Source organism: Lepisosteus platostomus, chromosome 8, assembly GCF_059453375.1.
Source record: "Lepisosteus platostomus isolate fLepPlt1 chromosome 8, fLepPlt1.hap1, whole genome shotgun sequence".
NCBI lineage: Eukaryota > Metazoa > Chordata > Actinopteri > Semionotiformes > Lepisosteidae > Lepisosteus > Lepisosteus platostomus.
This window is the reverse complement of record NC_142618.1, coordinates 57,889,604-57,908,411: the sequence shown is the minus strand read 5'-3', so window position 1 is coordinate 57,908,411 and position 18,808 is coordinate 57,889,604. Positions and strand designations below refer to the sequence as shown.

The 18,808-nt window shown below is 39.9% G+C and overlaps 1 protein-coding gene and 1 long non-coding RNA gene across 2 annotated transcripts in view; one reads left to right on the top strand and one right to left on the bottom strand.

Annotated features, from left to right (window-relative positions):
• gmds (GDP-mannose 4,6-dehydratase) overlaps window positions 1–18,808 on the bottom strand; it is a 304,999-nt gene that overhangs the window by 249,147 nt on the left and 37,044 nt on the right. The window contains exons 2-4 of the mRNA XM_088644042.1: window positions 15,477–15,521; window positions 9,505–9,592; window positions 7,230–7,339 (exon numbers count right to left, since the gene is read on the bottom strand). Coding sequence (XP_088500168.1) covers window positions 7,230–7,339; window positions 9,505–9,592; window positions 15,477–15,521 — 243 coding nt within the window. The remainder of the gene's footprint in view (window positions 1–7,229; window positions 7,340–9,504; window positions 9,593–15,476; window positions 15,522–18,808) is intronic.
• On the top strand, window positions 11,493–13,488 carry LOC148657584 (uncharacterized). The gene is made up of 3 exons (XR_015941100.1): window positions 11,493–11,699; window positions 13,069–13,127; window positions 13,384–13,488. It is a non-coding gene; the product is annotated as an uncharacterized LOC148657584 (long non-coding RNA).

Genomic DNA, 18,808 nt, shown 5'->3' with positions numbered 1-18,808 from the left:
GTGTCTCTATCGCTTCAAATGTCAGCCTTGCAGAAAAGCCTGACATTTCAGTTTGCATAGTTTCCAGATTAAAGTATCCTTCAGGTCATTAAACAAGATAAAAAACACTTAAAAAAGGTCCCAAAAAAACAGACAACTGTTGAATGAAAAAAAAGTAAAAATGACTTGATTCCAATGAAAGACAACAGAATACAACCTACCTACTGTAGGTACAGTGATAAATATACAATGTACGATCATATATTACAGCAAACTAGAGTAAAGCATTGAAAAAACGAATAATAATTCATATATAGCACACAGTAGCACATTTTGTATACACCATATCATACATGGAAAAACAATATTCACCCAGTTACAGGATCACCTCTACAAACAATAGCTACATCAAGCGTACATAACTATTGACCTAAAACAAGACTTTTCCGACCAATTGTCACATAATTAGTGACTAAAATATCACAGCTTTAATCCAAGCCAAGAACATTCTGTAAACCACAATATGATTACATTCACAATGGGTAACACTAAAGATCATGCAATAAAGCTGCGATATTAAATTACACTAGTGAAAATGTTGCACAATTTTTGTCATATTCTGAGAAATTAAACAAAATCTAAAAGGTTAATAGGTACAGTACAAGTGAACCACAAGGACCATTTGGAATGTAAAATGAGGTATGTTTATGAGGTAAAGTATATATGGATCAAAGTGCAAAGGCCTACTGTAGGAACCACAGAGAAATTTGGCAGAATCTGGAAGAAATTGCAACAGATCAGAGATCAGATTTGCTTAAGTGTAACTTAAGCAAAAAAGCATGAAAAGATACAGAACACAAGGCGCAATGATTTCAACAATTCAGAACAAAAATGCACCAGACAGTGGTATGCTGACAAAGCAAACCAAGATTGATAATGAAATATCCTGTTCACACTGTTGTGCATATCAAAGGGTTAGGGGTCTAGCTGTTAGGACCTGGAACTCTTGCTAATGTTAAGGTCTAGTTACTTTGCTGCTCTTAGACATTTGTCTGGGGCTCTCTGGAGTTTCAGTAGTTTCACTCTTCAGCACAACAGCAATCTAAGGCGTACAAAGAGGTCAACCAACGGAATGAAATGGAGCAAAGTACTCAGCTCTCCATTGCCGCCTGATCTGAATCGGCCCAGGTGGTAATGGGTGAATCTGAATAACACAACTTCGAAGACAACCATCTACGAGAGCTCACAAAGCCACAAGTGGTACATGGAGTGAAGTTTCATGGGGCACATACTGGCAGCTCCAATGCCCAAAACCGTGCAAGAGAAACCCAAGAAGGTTTCTTGGTTTATGCATGATGTCAGGTTTTCCAAAAAAGGAATTGTTTTGTGCTGTTTTGCTGGTACACTGAAGTCTTATTTGATAATTATGGAATTACTCTACGTTCTGATTCACTACAAATTTCTTTTACATTCTTTAAACTCTGCAAGTTGTATAGGGCACGTCTATGATCACTACAAAGATGTTCAGGAGGCTCTAAATGATGGAAAAAAATCAATTTTAGGAATGGCATGATACAGATTTGTTAAAAGATTTCCTTCTGTTGACGTGGTAGCCATGATGTAATTTATAGTAGAATTGGAATGTGTATAATAGGAATGAAATATCTGGATGAACATAATATATTCCCAACAGATTTGAATTCCCAACTGAAACTAACTACATTATAATAAACCACAAGGTAGTCTGACTGCATAAAGGATACACAGAATAGTGCAGGGAGCCACTGTACATAGGGAAAATGATTTTAGATCATGTTAAAATGACAACAGACTGCTACCATAGTAAAAAGCTGAAAAGGTTCTAGATGGATAATTAATCTATCACAGGTATTGAGGAAGATGACATCACTCTGGGTTTTACTAAAGTTTAAGGGCAGCAGCGTGGAAGAGAGTAGCCAGGGATCTGGAGGGTCATGGGTTCAAATCCCAGGTGCCACAGATTGTCCCTTGAATGGCCTGCTGTATAAATGGGTGTGCCCTATATCATCGTTCGTAAATGAGAAATTCTCAATTGAAGTATCTAGTTAAATAAAGGACTCGTTAAAAAAATGAGGAACAACAAATCTTTAAAAGTGGATGGTATTCATCTGGCAGGCCTCAGGAAATCAAAGGAAATTGGACAGAAATTGCAAACTAATACCGTGAACAAATCCCTAGATATTAGCCTGGGAACATCTCGAAATTCTGGACACAGACACAGAGGCTGCTTTCAAACACACAAAATTTGGAGAAAGAAGGCAAGATACTGTACAGGAAGGCAGGACTCTCACAACCAAAAAGAATCCCGTAAAAATAACTCTGCACTAAGTGACAGTGAAGGTCACATTAATACATTTCTCTGCTGTAATCAGTTGTACGGGTATCCTTAAAATGTTCTGGAAAGCATAAAATAAACATGTGAGCTAAATGCAGTGGCATTTAATAATTAACAGGGTCCCACACTGACTCAGATAAAATGCCAGCTAGTTTATTTTGGTCTAAACAGAAGATACTGAGATAGAACCACTTGCCTCGAGATTCCATGATGATATTTCATTTAAATTTATGGTAACACAAAGATCCAAAGTACAGTGGTATTTCGAAATGCAATGCAGTCAGTTCAACGCTTTCCAGACAGAATTCAAAAGTACAATCTGGTACATCATTTAAAATAAAGTGCTGGGTGGTCATATGTAATTCGAAGCCTTTCCTTCCTAATTAACATGGCAACGTCCAGTGAACTCAAATAAACAATAAATCTTTACAGCTTAAGGTGGTATAAAGACTTTTGCATTGTATTCTTGGCTATAAAGTGAACACATTTTCATAACACACTGAAGTAAACTGTGTCCACTAGCAAGCCTTCTGTAAGACGTCCCTTTAAATAACTTACTCACTAATAAAAATGAACTCAATACAGTAATCCCTCACTCTACGCAAATTTCTGTTATACCACAGAAATTATACCACAATATGGTTATGTGGTTTTGAGTACCTGCTCGAATATTTTCTGCATGCCATTTTATCTTGCTTGAACCCCAGTTTGGAGCACCCGTGAGGTGGAGGAGCACTCGTGAGCTGCGGTGCACACTGGCTCGAGAGTTCCTTTCACGAGAGGAGGAGAGAGAGCAGCCTGATCTCGCTCTTTTTCTATCACGTCTTCGTGAATAGACGTGTCCGCAATTTCTCTAATGTGCTTAAAGTGTTAAATACTGTACCGGGCTTTGATGGTTATTCCATATTGGATTGTGCAAAAAAAAAAGTGTTAGTGATTTTGATTTCCTAAATAAAACTGATATCCATTAGCTAAATCATAATAATAATAAATTAAGATATTAGAAATGGAATGGAAAAGGAGAAAGGAAGGAGATTCCAGTGTGGCTAACCGATCTAGATCTGCAACGAACTTACAAGAAATAATTCAAGTGTTTGATGAGTTGCGCAAAGGACAAAGGGACGGTGCTGTTGGTTGGTTTGTGTAGATGAATCTACAATTTGTACAATAAAGGAAAGCAAGGAAGCTGTCACAGATGGGGTAAGAAGGGGAACAGTGATGTGCCGATGTGACCAGATCTACATGGGCCTCATCGCAGCAATAGAGGTAAGAATCATGTCAGAAACTCATTTCAAAACTACCTAAACAATACTATTTCCAAAATATACTGTTTTTCTTTACTCTGATGTTATTGTTTTATTTCATTATAGGTAAAAAAAACATTTGAGGCATTTTAATTGGTTGAATTGCGACAGTTGCCAAGATCCAATATTTCCCCCATAACGTCTAAAGTAACCATCCTCAAACTCACCTACCATGAGGGTTTTTGAAGAATGTAACCGTCGTAGATGACAAGGGATTACTCTATTACGTTTAGTCAATGTAATGGTCATATTTTGAGCATCTGTCTGATTGCCTAAAGCCCTGAAGCAATTAAGAATATTCTAACTTACCAATACTGTATCAATAGGGATTTCCCTTTTTTACTGAAATCTACATTTCACACCTGTCGCTGCAGCAGGCGATAATGTGTAAATTATTAATCGCATTGCCATCATTTTATTTGAATCCGTCTGGGACATCTTGCTTATTATTTGTTTACAAAGCAACTGTAGCTTTCTCTTCTTGTTCAGTCAATACCCTCTCTTAAAAATAGCATGCCTGACTTCTAGCGCACAATGTCAGGCACACATGTTATTCTGGAAATGTTTCCATACGGAGCTGTTACTGAAAAACATCTTTCATCTTTCACCCAATGGCTTTGTTGATTCTTTCATTTTGTTTCTATTTATGTAAGTATCAACACCAATTAGAGAAAGAGTGCCAAACAGCAGGTATGTTACGTGTTTTTAATGAGAACACAAATGTCTATTTATAAGAATTTAAGTTTATAAACAAGAGGGTGATTTGATAGCCTACTGGTCCACTATCCATCCTGTTGTTCCCTGAAAGAAGCCAAGCTATCAGCTTTCGACAGCATCCCACAAGTGCCTCCTGTTCTCAGTTTTAAAGGTGCTACCCTGCAGGTTCAATTTGTTACCACTGGTTCAAATTACTGTGTTAAATTTGAAGAATCAAGACTTACAGTAAGTCTAAAAAGACGTTCACTGAACAGAATCCAGATCAGCAATATGGTTTTTGTATTGAGGTGATATCAGGACATTCCTCTCTTTCATGTCCCCAGCGCCATGTTCTTTTGTTTTGAAGTCAAGGGGAATTACCACTGCACAGAAGTGCCACTGATTTCCCAATGACCCTTATCCAGTAAATCGTTATACAAGTTCTGATTCCTGATTGTAACAATCTGTAAACGGTTACATGTTAAATGAGGACTATCTTTCTGAAGATTCATGTTAACCTTTTCAGCACACTCATCAGAATTTCTACTACGCTTCAAACTGTTGCCCACGTAGATCTTATCTAGACATATATTCTATTTGCATTAGCAACAGTGATATTGTTAAAAACAAATCCTTTACTAAGGCTTAAAATCCATGGAAAAACCACATCCAGCAAGCCTGATTACAAGCAATACCTTTGAGAAACAAAGAGGCACCCCGCCCTCGAAAATTGATTGCACAGCCCCGCTCCCCAAAATGTCCACCTACTTTTCATTTCACATGGGAAGAATCAGAATTATGTCACCTGGTTTTCCTCTGAAGGAGCATGTTAACACTAAACAATGGCTCTTTGTGAGATACGATCCAACAAACAACAAGCATTGACTCTCTAATTGCTGTGGGATGATAAAAACGACTGTTTAGAATTTGGTTCCTTTTTTTTTTTCTACAGACATCAGTCCAAACTACCCGGGAACGTGCCCAGAGAATTTCAAGAAATATCACCATGCTCATGGGTTTCCTGTAGGAAAACAAACATCACTTCATTTTCTTACTTTCAGCGCAGCCTACATATAATTAGATGGAAGGCTGATAGGAAGCTTTTTTTCATGAAGTGTACCGGGCAAAACAAACACCCACACGGAGAACTGGAGATAAACTAGCCTTTCTCTTTGCTGAAAAGCTGGCTCCAAGTCAAAATGTCATTTCTAGTTTTGTGGGTCATCTCTAGTTATGTGGGTCATCTCCTTAGTGAAAACACACCTACTGTATGACAATTACAAAGCTTCATTAAACATAATTATTCAATGATTACCCCTATATGGCATTGGTAACATATTGTAATGACTTCAAAATACCTCTGGCAAATGGCAAAACTGGATCTAGCTTTTCCCTTTTTTTCGAAATCCAAACTTTTCTCATTAATTTGTATGTTACAATAGTCAAATGTCCTGAGGGGATTTTCAGTTCCTTCTGTTCCCAACACATGACAGCCAGCACTGCGTGTAAAGGCTGCAATGGAAGAACACACCCACACAGTCTTCCAAGGCTAAGCCAGAATGTTTGACTCAAACTTCAGCCACTTCTCCGTCTTTCATGACTAAAAGGGGAATCAGAGCAGATTACTAAATATCTCCCATTAAAGCCAATTCATTCAATGAACAAACTTTTCCTTCAATCCTATGACCACAACTAGCATTAATGTTCTTCTCTAGTAGTCCAGGAAACATCCCTTGGTTCAGCTGCATCCCAGACACATGCGTTCCTGATGAGAATCAGGAGGAAAGCAAACACCTTTGTTGTGCCAAAAAACTTTGTAATATGACATATTTGTACCACATTTCTTCTTCAATAATGTTATTAAGTATCCATAGAAGATCTTAAGTACAGCAGTGTCACGGTTTTTGCAACAACAGCTGTGTGCAACAGCAGTATCTAGCATCACCCTTTTTGTTCTCGTGTCCATCATCATCAACGCAAGAATGCACAACAAAAACGACATTGTTCTTTTTATTTTTAATTTTAACAGCTGTCTGTTGTTGCTTACTATGACAAACAGAGGTGAAGAGGAATGAGAAGACTCATTGAACGAAACACAAAGAGCTAATTAATATTATTATATCCCATAAATTACTAAGATGCCTGCTCTTTAAAAAAGTACCAAAAACCTTGAACAGTATTTTTTACCAGATAAATATTAAGCGCATTTGATGGTCAATGTAGTTATACAAACCTAATTACCCCTATTGCAGCATTGCTTAAATATACATTAATGACAAATACATATCTCTTTATACGTTTCTGCCTTCTAACACTATGGACTGACAAGTGATAATTAATAATTCTACTGTATATTCCACAATCTCCTGCTCAGAAGTGCTATACCTAAAAATTCAAGTCCTGGATTACTCAATTTGTTTGCTTTCCTTGATATTTAGTATGCTGGGAACATTCTTTAAAGAACATAATAGCCTTCTTCACAAACAAAAGTTCAGGAGAAACAAAAATTGACTGTGTGTGGCTCGGAATAATTTCAAGGAGGAAGTGGAAGAGCAAAGCTTATCCCAAAGAAGCTGCAGACTCATCTATTGAGGCCTCAGAGGATGCGTAATATGTAGGAGTTGGAAGAAATATTCAATTTCTTCCCATCTTTCATTCATTGCTAAAGGCAGACAAGAGAGCATTGTTGACAGAAAACTGGCAGTATGATGAAAGGGGCCATTCTGGATAAAATCATGTTGCTTTGCCTGTGTGATTCAGAAAACAATGCATTATGTTTTTTTCTGATTATAAAGAAAAAAAATATCCTGTGTACGTAATAGTGCACTGCCATCAAACCTATTAAAGTATTGTAACAGATAAAATTGTATCCTTACCTTGACGTGACTCTGTGCTCCCAGATTATACACCTCTGTAGGTTTCACTTCATTGATAATCTTCACCAGGCATGTACTGTCAGTGAGATCACCATAGTGTAACTTCATATCTGATGAGAAAAAGACAATTTCATGATGTCATGGGTGGACAGTGGTGAATTTGCTGTGCAAAATATTGCATTTGGTGGGACAATTATGACTGGAATATAAGTGGTCTCAAGAAACCATACTATCAAAAACACTGCTGTGAGGTAGCTTCCTTTCTGGCCTGCGCCGATTGAATGAATAAATACATTCCACTCTAGCACACATTTAGGCAATGGAAACCAGCAAAGAAATCACTGATCTGAGCATTACACTGACATTTCTCAAGAGCACACTGGTAATTACAGCGAATAATATTTTGTATAAACAACACAGGATACAAAATTATGCATGGTAACTAACAGGGTATAGTAATGCTTTTTATACCTTTCTTGGAATATCCGTTGGGTCTGTAATGTGAGATGTGGCATACGTACTGTATGGTAGATAACAAAAGTGTCGGATATATTTCCCATCACAAAAGAAATTTTGCATTAATAAACAACTGAAATCTACCCAAATGTGGAAAACCATGACCTAAGGCTTACTTCTTGCTCACAGCCTTTTCTTCATCCATAAAAAGACTTCCATTACAGAAAAGCTGTTCTGAACTTTAAGACACATAATTTTAGTTTGTGACATTAGTACACTCTTGATTCTTTTAAAAGGGTACTGTCATAATACACCACAGTAAATGTCTGAATAATGGTACATTTTTTATTATGGCAAGCCCACAAGAAAAGCCTTTATATTTTCATTTACTGTATATACTGGTACAGGCCAACAATTTCATAGAAAACCGAGCCTGTATTTTTCCATTTCTGGCAAGGTAGTGTGTGAATTCCAAAACCAATGGGTGGCATTACAGAGTATCCCATGCTGAAAAGAGAAGAAAAGAAACACAACATTTCACCTGTGGAGTCTTCTTCCTTTGACCCGAAGAAGGATCCACAGCTGAAATGTTGTGTTTATTTTCTTCTCTTTTCAGCATGGAATAAACCTTCCCTTGTTCCTTTGCAGCCTACGCATGCTGACGCAGCTATACTACCTACTTGAATTATTACAGAATATCTTCATATTTAGATCAGGTGAATTCAGATCATTCTTGGAGGATTCCTTTCACTTTTCACGATTATCAAACATGGGCCTCTGGTAAAAATGTATCGGAGAGTGCAAAGTGTTCAGTACAAGCAAAATGATATTTGCTAATGCTAAAACTAGTATATTTTACTTTGCCCGTCCTTTTCTGCTTCAGAAATAGCCATTCAAGCTGCTTGTTTACTCTGTTTGGCCTTTAATAGTATTAGTATTTCTCTTTCCATAACGTATGTTCTCAAACAGCAAAGTACACTTTAGCGTCTGTGACACTCGCAGAACACTGCCTCGCCAAGTGGAAAATGAAACAAAGAGTTTGCTGTTACACAGCTCAAGGCCCCAAAATTTCCCGAAAACTTGCATCATACCTGTGGTCAGAAATCTGTGTGCGTTAGAGCTACTTTCCCCAGTCCTGTTTTAAGGCAGCTTCTTGTTTGCTAAAGGAAAGAAGCTACCGAGACAGTGCAATCATCAAGTCAAATATAATTCAGCTTGTCAAAATAGCTTGATTGTAATGCATTTGAATTTGTCTCTTTTGTCAGCGAAATACCATAGCAAAAAATAAGATTACTTGCCATGGTAACACCTATTGCATATAAAGTACAACGAAAAAAAATCCTAAATTTAGCTTGCTTAAGATCTGTGGTCTATACTGAGACTGAAGAATTCTTCACCATCAAACGTATCAAATAACACTACTTAAATGGAATTGTGAAAGTATCCTTTGTTTTTTGTTGGGTATACTGTATGTAAGAGAATTTTGCAGAACAACAGATTCATACACACGATTTTCATTTTTAAACACCCGTCACACACATAACTGAAGATTAGTTATTAAAAACAAAATCTAAAGGGGAACAACTCCAAAAAGCATCCATAGTTGTTTTCATTTGTGCTAGTGTCCCAGATCACTACTGGATCATCAACCATTGCTTTATAAAACCATATCCCACGAAAAAAGGAGATGCTGTGTTTTAATTTAAAGATTTTGGGGGGGTAGAAAGAGAAGGAAAAACATAGATGAGCAGCAAACCCTAAGATCTGAAGGCTTAGGCTCTTTGAAGGTGTCAACACTGAAACTGCAGCACTGACTTACTTCCTTCTGTGTGGGTTTGAGGATTATTGTAGAGGTGCTCAATCCTGCCTGTGTTGAAAGAGCTGGATCTTCTGACAATGCCGTGCACCTGCGATAAGGAAAACACAAGGAACTGAGCACATGTGAAAATACTCCTTCACTTCCATCCGATCTGGGGCTCGTCAGGACTTCAAATGGATTATGAAAACTTCCACTGCCTGCACCACCTCAAATAACAAGGGGACCAATAAGAGTCCCACCTAAGCAACTTGCCTAATAACCATCTATTCAATCCATTTTTCTAGGTTTTCACTTTTTATGAAATGTAATTTTTAATTGCCTTTCAGAATGCTTGAGCATTTGTTTTTCACTTGGAGGTTGTGTGTTACAAGGCGTACTAAAAATACATTCTGATTTAATGCGTCTTGATTTCAGGCTGTAAGGCCAAACAATGTGTTACTTTAGAAAGGGCATATAGGCTCTAACTTTACAATCTGTACTAAATTCAGGCACAGATAGGGCACAATTTTCCCTTGACCAAAGTGTAATAAAGCTCATTGCTAATATTATTTTTTAATCTGGTTTCTGCCCTTTGCACAGCTTCATATACAAACCAGAATTAAACTGAAAGACAAAATAAGATCTAAAATGATTCCCTTGTCTTATTGTCTTATGGATTAAACACTATAGTCTGGAATACTTACTGTACAGTAGGTGACAAACCTACTGTAAGTATTATGGAATCCAATCTGGCACATGGATTACTGCAACGACCTCTAACTCTGTTATTTTTTCATTTCAAATAGGAAAACATACAGTTGAATTCCGATATGTACTCTATATACAGTATATTACAACTTCAAACTTATAGTCCCAGGGAGAAATATCAGCTAATGCTGAGCCATGTACAGTATAGTAAGTCTGAAACAAAAGGACAAACACATTTCGTTTTGTTTGCTGTAACTTACCACTGGGTTAACTACAGAAGGCAATGGCTAATTTAGCAATAAGGTGTTGGATGTCAATAAACTAGCTGGGATGTTCAAAGTCATTTAATGACTGTGACCTTTTGGTACTTGTGGAAGAACAGCTGATAGGCCAGAGTGAAGCTTGAAGCTCGGTCTCCACCCCCTACCCTAAATGGGTTACACAGCTCCTCTCCTTGTTCATTGCTGGACCCTGTGTAGCTTTCCTCTTAGAGGGAACCAGGATTACAGGAGCAGCCTAAGGTTCTCCTTACTCATGAAGAGATGCCACCCCTGCAGATGCCTAAGTTTGCCACAGTACACATATGAGACTGAGAAGCACCGGGAAATATGGCCCCATGATCTGGCTGTTCCTCTATTGGACGGCGTTACCACCCCAGTGGCCTGTACTCTCATACTCTGAGTAAACCACATCCACAATGCAGTGGGAGAGACAACATTCTGATGAATCCTGAGCCAGCCTCCTCAAACTGCAAGAGACGAACAGTTAGTGCACAAACAGTCTAGTCCACGATTCGTCCCAAAATGAATGCAAGGCCAACACAGGGCACAGTGTGCTCAGAAACCAGTCCCCACCGGAGGCGAAGTGAGCAGAATGAGAGCTGTCAGCTCCACAAGGTGGTTCTGATGGGAAGGGGGAGATGACCATCAGCAGGGAGGCCACTCTATATCCCTCTTGAGAAACTCTCGAGCGAAGAACTCGACACCAAAAAGTTAGGGAGTTCATCGACGCGTTTTACAGCAGCAAAATCACAATCACAGTCGTACTAGAACATGAAGTTCCTGTCACCTGCGGAGGCTCAAATGGAGCTTATAGGAGAACATGGGAGACTTGCCAGGAGGACAGGTGCCCACAGAGGGCAGCAGTGCCTTGTGTCCTAAAGCAAAGTGTTGGCTGTGACATAGGCTGCAGGGGAAGTTCTTTCAGCACACAGAAAATGTACCCCTATGCTGACAGGTACCCTCTCTTGCCCAGAAGACAGTGGATCAGATCCTGTCATCACTGCTGGAAATGTTGCCATTTACAAGAACAGAGCTGTACCACAGAAAGTGCTCTAGCAGTCTGAATGGCAGCAACAAAAGATAAAGACAAGCCTCAGACATTCTCATCTGTGAGCTAAAAACAACACTGCTGCCACACCGGGATTCAGGAAACAATCTGAACCTTTTCCAGAAAGCCTGGAACGCAGGACACTGCAGGGAAGGTGTAAAGCTGAATGTGTGGACAAGGTGAGATGATTTATTAAAGATAATTCTACTGTATGTGTCTCGCAACTGAATGGGAAACTCACTTTGCTGCGGTGGCAACTGACCTTCTTAGAAATTGATTAAATTTCATGCTTAGATATCGTACCACATTTCTTACAGATAGACCCAGGCAGAACCATTACTGTAATAGGAATCGAAGCAGGAATTTACTAGCTTTGAGGAAGGGCCTGCCATTAGATCAGTGCAGGGGGTACTGATGTCAGATCCCAGGAGAATTAAGAGCGTTACAGCAAATGTGGACAAGTCCTTCTTGCACAGTCCTGTCACAGCTGTCTGATTCTTGTTTAATGGGCCCACTGGACTAAAACTTGAAGGGGTTACCACCAGAGACAGGTGGATAGGGGCTGAGACTGGGGTGCTGTTGTGTTGTGCTGTTTTCTTCTAACTTTGTTCCATTTCAGAAAATGTAAAGCCGATTAAAATTAGTTCATAATGAAAAAAAAGGCTTACCCAACCTACATTTGGCATGCACTGCCATGCAACGCTCTTTTTTTTTTTTAAAGACGACACTTAAAGAGTTTTCTACTCCTAAGTCTGTCAGGGAAAACCGAGAGGATGATTATCCCTAAAGACCAGACAATAAAGCATCATTAGGACCGGGGGGGGGGACCCAAACACACACATTCGCAGAACCTTCCGGAGTGCTCATCATCGAGCAGTAGACACAGTGTCAAGGATCAAATCTTTGACGAGACAGATCTGTAGAGCAGAGCAAAGGCCTGTGGGATGTGAAGCCATAGGAAGTCCTGCAGAGAGGAGATAATTGCAGGGGTCTGTTCAGGAGTGTGTAATATGGCATTGTGCTCTGCCCTTCTTTCCTCTATTCACTACAGTATCCTGCCCCTTGATTCGCTTTTAATGACCGTTAATGTGCTGCTAGTGGAATACCGCCTTCCTGTCTACAGTGGAGTTAAAAAATAAAACACCATTCTGAATTTAAGGGGACAGGTTATTTCTCCCCTTGCTCCTGAAATCACACCTCCCGACCAGGGAAAAGGAGCATTAGAGAGCCTACGTGGCCGACCACAGTGGGGTTTAAAAGAAAAAAAAAACTGGGAAAAAAAGCATAGGCTCGAATTAAGAATTGTGAAAATAGCAACTGATTTAGCAGACTGGTTCAAAGTTTGATGACAGGTGCTGTCAGTTTGCAATTATTTGATCTTTTATTTTCTGCGGTGTAGTTTAGACATGTGAAAAACCACAAAGCCCTGGTCAAAGAACTCAACGTTAAGCTCTGCTGAAAGACTGTGTGTGGAAGAGTTCTGGGTGTAAGCTTACCATACGAAGAAGGGCTAATCTGTGCTCACGGAGGCCTGTGTTTGTATTTCAGCGAAGACAGGAACAGTGCAGAGGTTTTTCTACAGAAACCATCTGAAAAGTGTTGGCCAGGTGAGAAAAGAAAACACCACATGGTCTCGCTTTTTTTAGCTGAGAAATACCTGCCAGACAAAAATCCATGCCAGAATGTAACACTGTAATCAGTGATGAAAGTTCTGTCTGTCTGCTCCAAGACACAGGTGAAATACCTTCTTTGACATGCCAAAATGTGTGAAAACTTGATAATCTAGTTAAGAATGTGGGATTAGCAGATTCTTTTCCAAAGAGCTGATGTTCTTTCTGTCTGTTTCTTGATCCCGACTTAAAGGAAAGTGACAACAACAGGACTACCTAAAGGCTGTCAGCTGGCTCTGAGGAATAAAAAGAACTTTCAGAAACAGCTGGGAAAAACTAGAAACAAAACTGAATAGGTAAGATTTCAAGGAATTTTGCTTAGACTTTGGCGAATTTTTACCTGTGACATGTTTTGAGATTATATTCTTCCTAGTTTGAAATAATATCCTGATTTTAGTTCAACTTTCAGTGTTCAGTTCAGCCATGTAGAGGATTCAACTGATTTTTTTTATTTAAATGAACATGACTTGATCAAAATGCAGCTCACTTTTAAATTTTGCCACCATAATAAAAAAAAGTTGACATAAAAAGGGTTCTCTTTTAAAAATGACTAAATGTGTCAGAAGAATCCTTCTGAACTCTTAAAGATTTTTACTAGCTGTCCACCACATAAATCTAACGGCACAAAAAGTACCTGTTTATCACCAACGAATAAATCAAATATTTTTCTGTTGCCATTATCAGTATTTTTTTACCACACATGACTGGCATGAGCGCTGTAACAGTGGGGCTAGTCTGAGTTCAACAAACAAATTATTTGGGAGAAGAAGGAAAAACGGACGCCAAAAAAAATCCAAACGAAAGATCCGTTCAAAGACAAAGTCATTTGGATCAGACAGATCCTCTGCTGTGTTACACATACTTGTTATTGCCTGTCCATTCCCATTTGTGAGACTGTTTCCCAATATCGGCACAGAGCACAATCTGAAAAATCTCTTGGAAACGTTTCAGCATCCCAAGACATTCAAGCCCCTTGAGTCTTACAGGAAAACCTTAGCCATACCCACCCCCAGTCCTTCGGCACATCGCCTGTTGTCGGAGCAGCAAGACAGTATAATCAAGGAAACAAAAGGTAAGATGTAGCCTGGCTCTAAAATAGAAAACTGGTTGGCTTTGCGGCAGGATATAGGAAACCTTCTGTATAAAGGCCCCCAGAAAAAGGATGTGAAAGGCCGCAATCATAAAGGGAAGGGGAGGATTTTGCACAAACCAGTGTGTCCTGGTGGGCGGCTAGGAGAGAGTTTAGTTCAGCCTGAGCGCTTTCACAGGCTGTTTTCCTTAACTGCAGCCCTCACGTGATTGTGTTAAGCACCAACTCAAGCCCTGTAACGTAACTGCTGCACTGCATGCGAAGAAGTGATGAGCAGGGGCAGATACTTTGAAATTTTGACTAAAATTTCAGGCTAAGTTTGCTTGCTTGCAGAAATCCCGTTTATAAGCTGCTGTAACATACCGCACAACAGGTTTGATGTAGTGATGACACTGACACATAACGTGTTCAACAGTTTGTTTTGCCTTCGTATTAAGCTTAATACTCAAAAGTACATTTATCATGGAGTACAATGGATTAGACAGAAGAGGTTCTGCTTTCTATTTCAGTGGCCAAGGATGACTAGTGTTTCTGTAAAGATTAATTAGTCTGTGGTTTGTCATTCAATGAATTAAAAAATGTTAAAACTCTTCACCATGATGCAATATTGTACCGCAACACAATATTCTGTTAAAAAAAGATGCCACTATGTCTCATAAGGCCACTGCCTAATATTTGCTGTTGATTGACTAACACTGACAAATGTGTCCCATCATAAAAAAAATCTCTGACCTTATGGTGAGGTGTCGTGGGTTAACAACTTCATTGCTCACTGCAATTTCCGAATCTGACATGACCTCATTGTGGTTTCTGTGGTGCATTACATCATAAATTATCCCCTTAATTCCTTGCAGCTTTCGCTTTGTTAAGGATGGGCTTATCTAGCCACCGGGATGTGGGAACCTTGGATAATATACTGTATGTGTGTGTGCGTGTGTGGTGAGACAGTGTGGAGTAAGCACCCAACTCAGAATAAATAAATACAAAAAAACAACTCCCATTCTCAAGAAGTGCTAAGTGATAACCAGGGACAATCAGCTGGCACCCGCGCTGCCTGAGCTGTGCGCTCCCCCCCTCCAGGGAGGAGATTATGTATCCGAGTTTCCCTGGAAAAACACACAGAGGCGCAGGGGAGAGCCAGAGAGGAAGGCAGGGCAGCCTCGCGCTGATGATTCCATCAGTCTGCACTCACTCACCTCGTAGCCCTTCTCCAGCAGGAACTCGGCCAAGTAGGAGCCATCCTGCAAAGACAAAACAGAGTGAGGTGTAACAGTGCTGCCACCGGGCGAGACTGAGTACTGCAGCACTCTCAACGTCTCCTAAAGTTATCAGTCTCTAATCAGAAAGGCCCTGTGGAGCTAAACATTGCTATACACGCATACAGATCTATGGATACTGAGAACGGATTGGCCTTGCCCAATCGGAGGGCGGTGGAATTGGCAAAACGAACATAAAAAACGCCATGTAGATCTCCTACCTTCAAGTTTTTTTTTTTGTTTCGCGGGAAACAATCGTCAAAAACAACGCCGACGAGCCTCAAGACAACCCCGAGCAATAACGCGCAGCTTTCGAGTGAAAACGGTCTCGTGTGAAGCGGGAAGACGGCTTTGTTCCGAGACCGAAGACTAATTCGGCCGTGCGAGCGTCGAGTTTCAAAAGACGAGAGAAGCTCAGGCAAGAGGCGTCCGTTCTGAAAGCCGCTGTGACTAAAAGTTATCGTGATAAACAAACATCCAGTTTATTTTATCATCAGCCGCTAACTTCCGTCTCATTGCGTCTAGAAAGTAGGAATCGTTCCAACACTGACTTTTATTCCATCGGCCACCTCTTGGTTTTGGAGGCACAGCACTTTTGAGCTGCTCGTTGTTCTTCCCCACTGTATCTTGTCTTACTGTGCTTCCATCGACATGTGACACAAGATACAAAAGGGGTCATTGTCCACAAGCCCTGAGGGCTCTACGTCCTGTGTCTGTGAGGCGTTTGCTATGTGGAACACCGAACAACCAGCACTTACTCAGGGCAATCATGGGCAACGCTTCATTACAAACCAATTCAAAACACGGACATCTGAGACACAGAAGCCAAATGTCTCCAGCTCGACAACCCAGCTGCTCATACTTCTCCTTAAGCGGTGAAACTCAACCTTGAACATAGACCAACAAACTGGGACATAGTATCCATGTGGCCCTCTGATTTACTTAATACAGTCATTTCAAGAAAATCTGGTCTTTGCCATCGCCATCGCCATCGCCAATTTACAACAGGCTTGGAGGAGCCTTTAACAAAACTACTGTTAAAGCATTTTTGGATTCAGTAATGGCGAAGGAGCTAACACCCCAATCCACTATGTACAAGACCTTCATTTAATCCAAGCATCCATTTCTAACTGCTTCTTCCAATTTAGGGTCACAGGGAAACCGGAGTCTGTCCTGGCAAGCAATGGGCACAAGGCAGGATACACCCTGGATGGGACGGCAGCACATCACAGGGCAGACCTTAGTTTAATGTCTTATCAACAAGACAGTATATGTAGCATCTTATTATAAGCAAAACTACAAGTAGAAGTATGAGTGAATTACTTTTAATTCACATTGACTGTCTCTGTGGAAGTAGACACATTCAGTACAACGTAAGTGATAAGCGCTTGTAGTTTTGCTTATGATAAGTCGTGTAGACAAAGAAAGTCACTTCAACATGGAAATATTAAAATAACCTTAAAGAGCCTTTCTAGTGCATAATGAAAGTGATTAAAATAGAAAGCAGACAGTGAAGTAACACAAACCTACAGCAGGGTTTTAAAATAAATCGGACAGCATCAATTTCCATTTTATTTTTTACAGTCGACACTAGGTTGCATATAAAAAAAGGCCTGTGTTCTTCTGGAATTACATAATAACCCATTTCTGTTAAAGGTCCGTAAGGGGCAAGGCAGTGGGTACTGTAAGAGCAGCAGGGGGACTGAAAAATAATAACAGTGTGCTTGCCATACAGAAAGCTGATGCGAAACAGACCAGACCAGGATTGAACCCTGTCAATAAGGTCTTGTTCTTCTCACCCGGGCTGTTTCTCAGAGTTTCCAACCACACTGGAACATTCTGAACCAGCAGTGGCACTCACTTCCTCTCCATTTCCTTTCCAAGTCTATCAAGTGATAGGGCACTGCTTTTCCAAGCCAGTGGGAATGTGCGCAAGCTTACAAGTTCCTGGCAACATCTTAACTACGCTGATTCCCTTTTCAGACTCCTCACACAATCCATGCTGACCGGCAGCTGTAGTAACACCCCCACCCCCACATTCTCTATGTCCTCGCTTTTTTTTTTTTAAAACCCGCTCTTATGAAATGTGATGGAGAATTCAATGCGGTGTAAAAAAAAAAAAAACAGACGACCGGTGACTAAAACAGAAACGAAAGCCAGAGGGAACATGTACAGTAGAAGCAGCTAAGGATATTCAGAGGGAGTGCATTTCTGCATTTTTGCTCTGTATCCTGCAACAGCCCTTGGTCAGAGTACGGGTAGCCTGACAAAAGCTCGCAGGCTCCCCGGTCATTTCTTGATAACGGTGCCAAACCTGCTAAAAGCATTAAAAACTCCCCACCCTCGCTGCATCCGGAATCAAAGACCTCTGCAGTATTGTTAATGAGGCAAAGGCTGCACAGGGACTAGGTGGTGCAGTGACCTCTGGCCTCTGCAGGCACACGTCTGAACCAGGTCCCTGTCTCTGGTCAAATAAATTCAGGCTTTCAGCTTAGTCACAATGGCCTCACAGAAGTAAAACAAGCTTTCCGTAATTGTTGGTTATATACAGATGAAGAATGAACAATGGTGCACGTACAACAACTACTTACAGGATAGGAGACACTTTATTAGTGTTTTTTTTACTCATTGAACTTCAACTAAATTTCATTTGAGTGGACCCTTCAGTAAAAGCCTGATAAAACTGTGAACTGCAAGAAAAGATTGTTCATTATCATTCATCATTTTTCAGCTTGTTTCCTGATGATAAAAAAGTTAGCCACCTTCTTTACACTCAAAAACGATTTAAATTTAATTAAATGGCCTTGTTCTCCCTTCTAAATTGCATTTCACTTTTCTTGTTTAAGCAAAATGACATTTTGCAAAATGAAAAGCTATTATTAAAGACCGGGAAGAGGTGTAACATATTCTGAAAAACGAAAAGGAAAACGATAATTTAGTAAAGATTAAGTTAGGAAGCAAAATATTTCAAATTGCTTCATAGTTTAGAGCCTCTCATGAATACATTACAAACCGGAGACAGTTTAACAACTAACTGCCAGATCTTTAAAGGCAAGTCGATCGTTTAAAAATGAAAAACTGAAAATGAACTACTATTTCCAGAATAAAAGTGGCATGGATAAATTTTAAAATGTCCACGACATGAAAGATTGCCATTATAATGAGATTTAAGCCTGATCCTCTTTCAGAATGATAATGTTAAAGGGTTTCCCTACAGAGAACTGCACAGTACAGACTGCTGGACACTGGCATTTGCTCCTTAAAAGCAATAA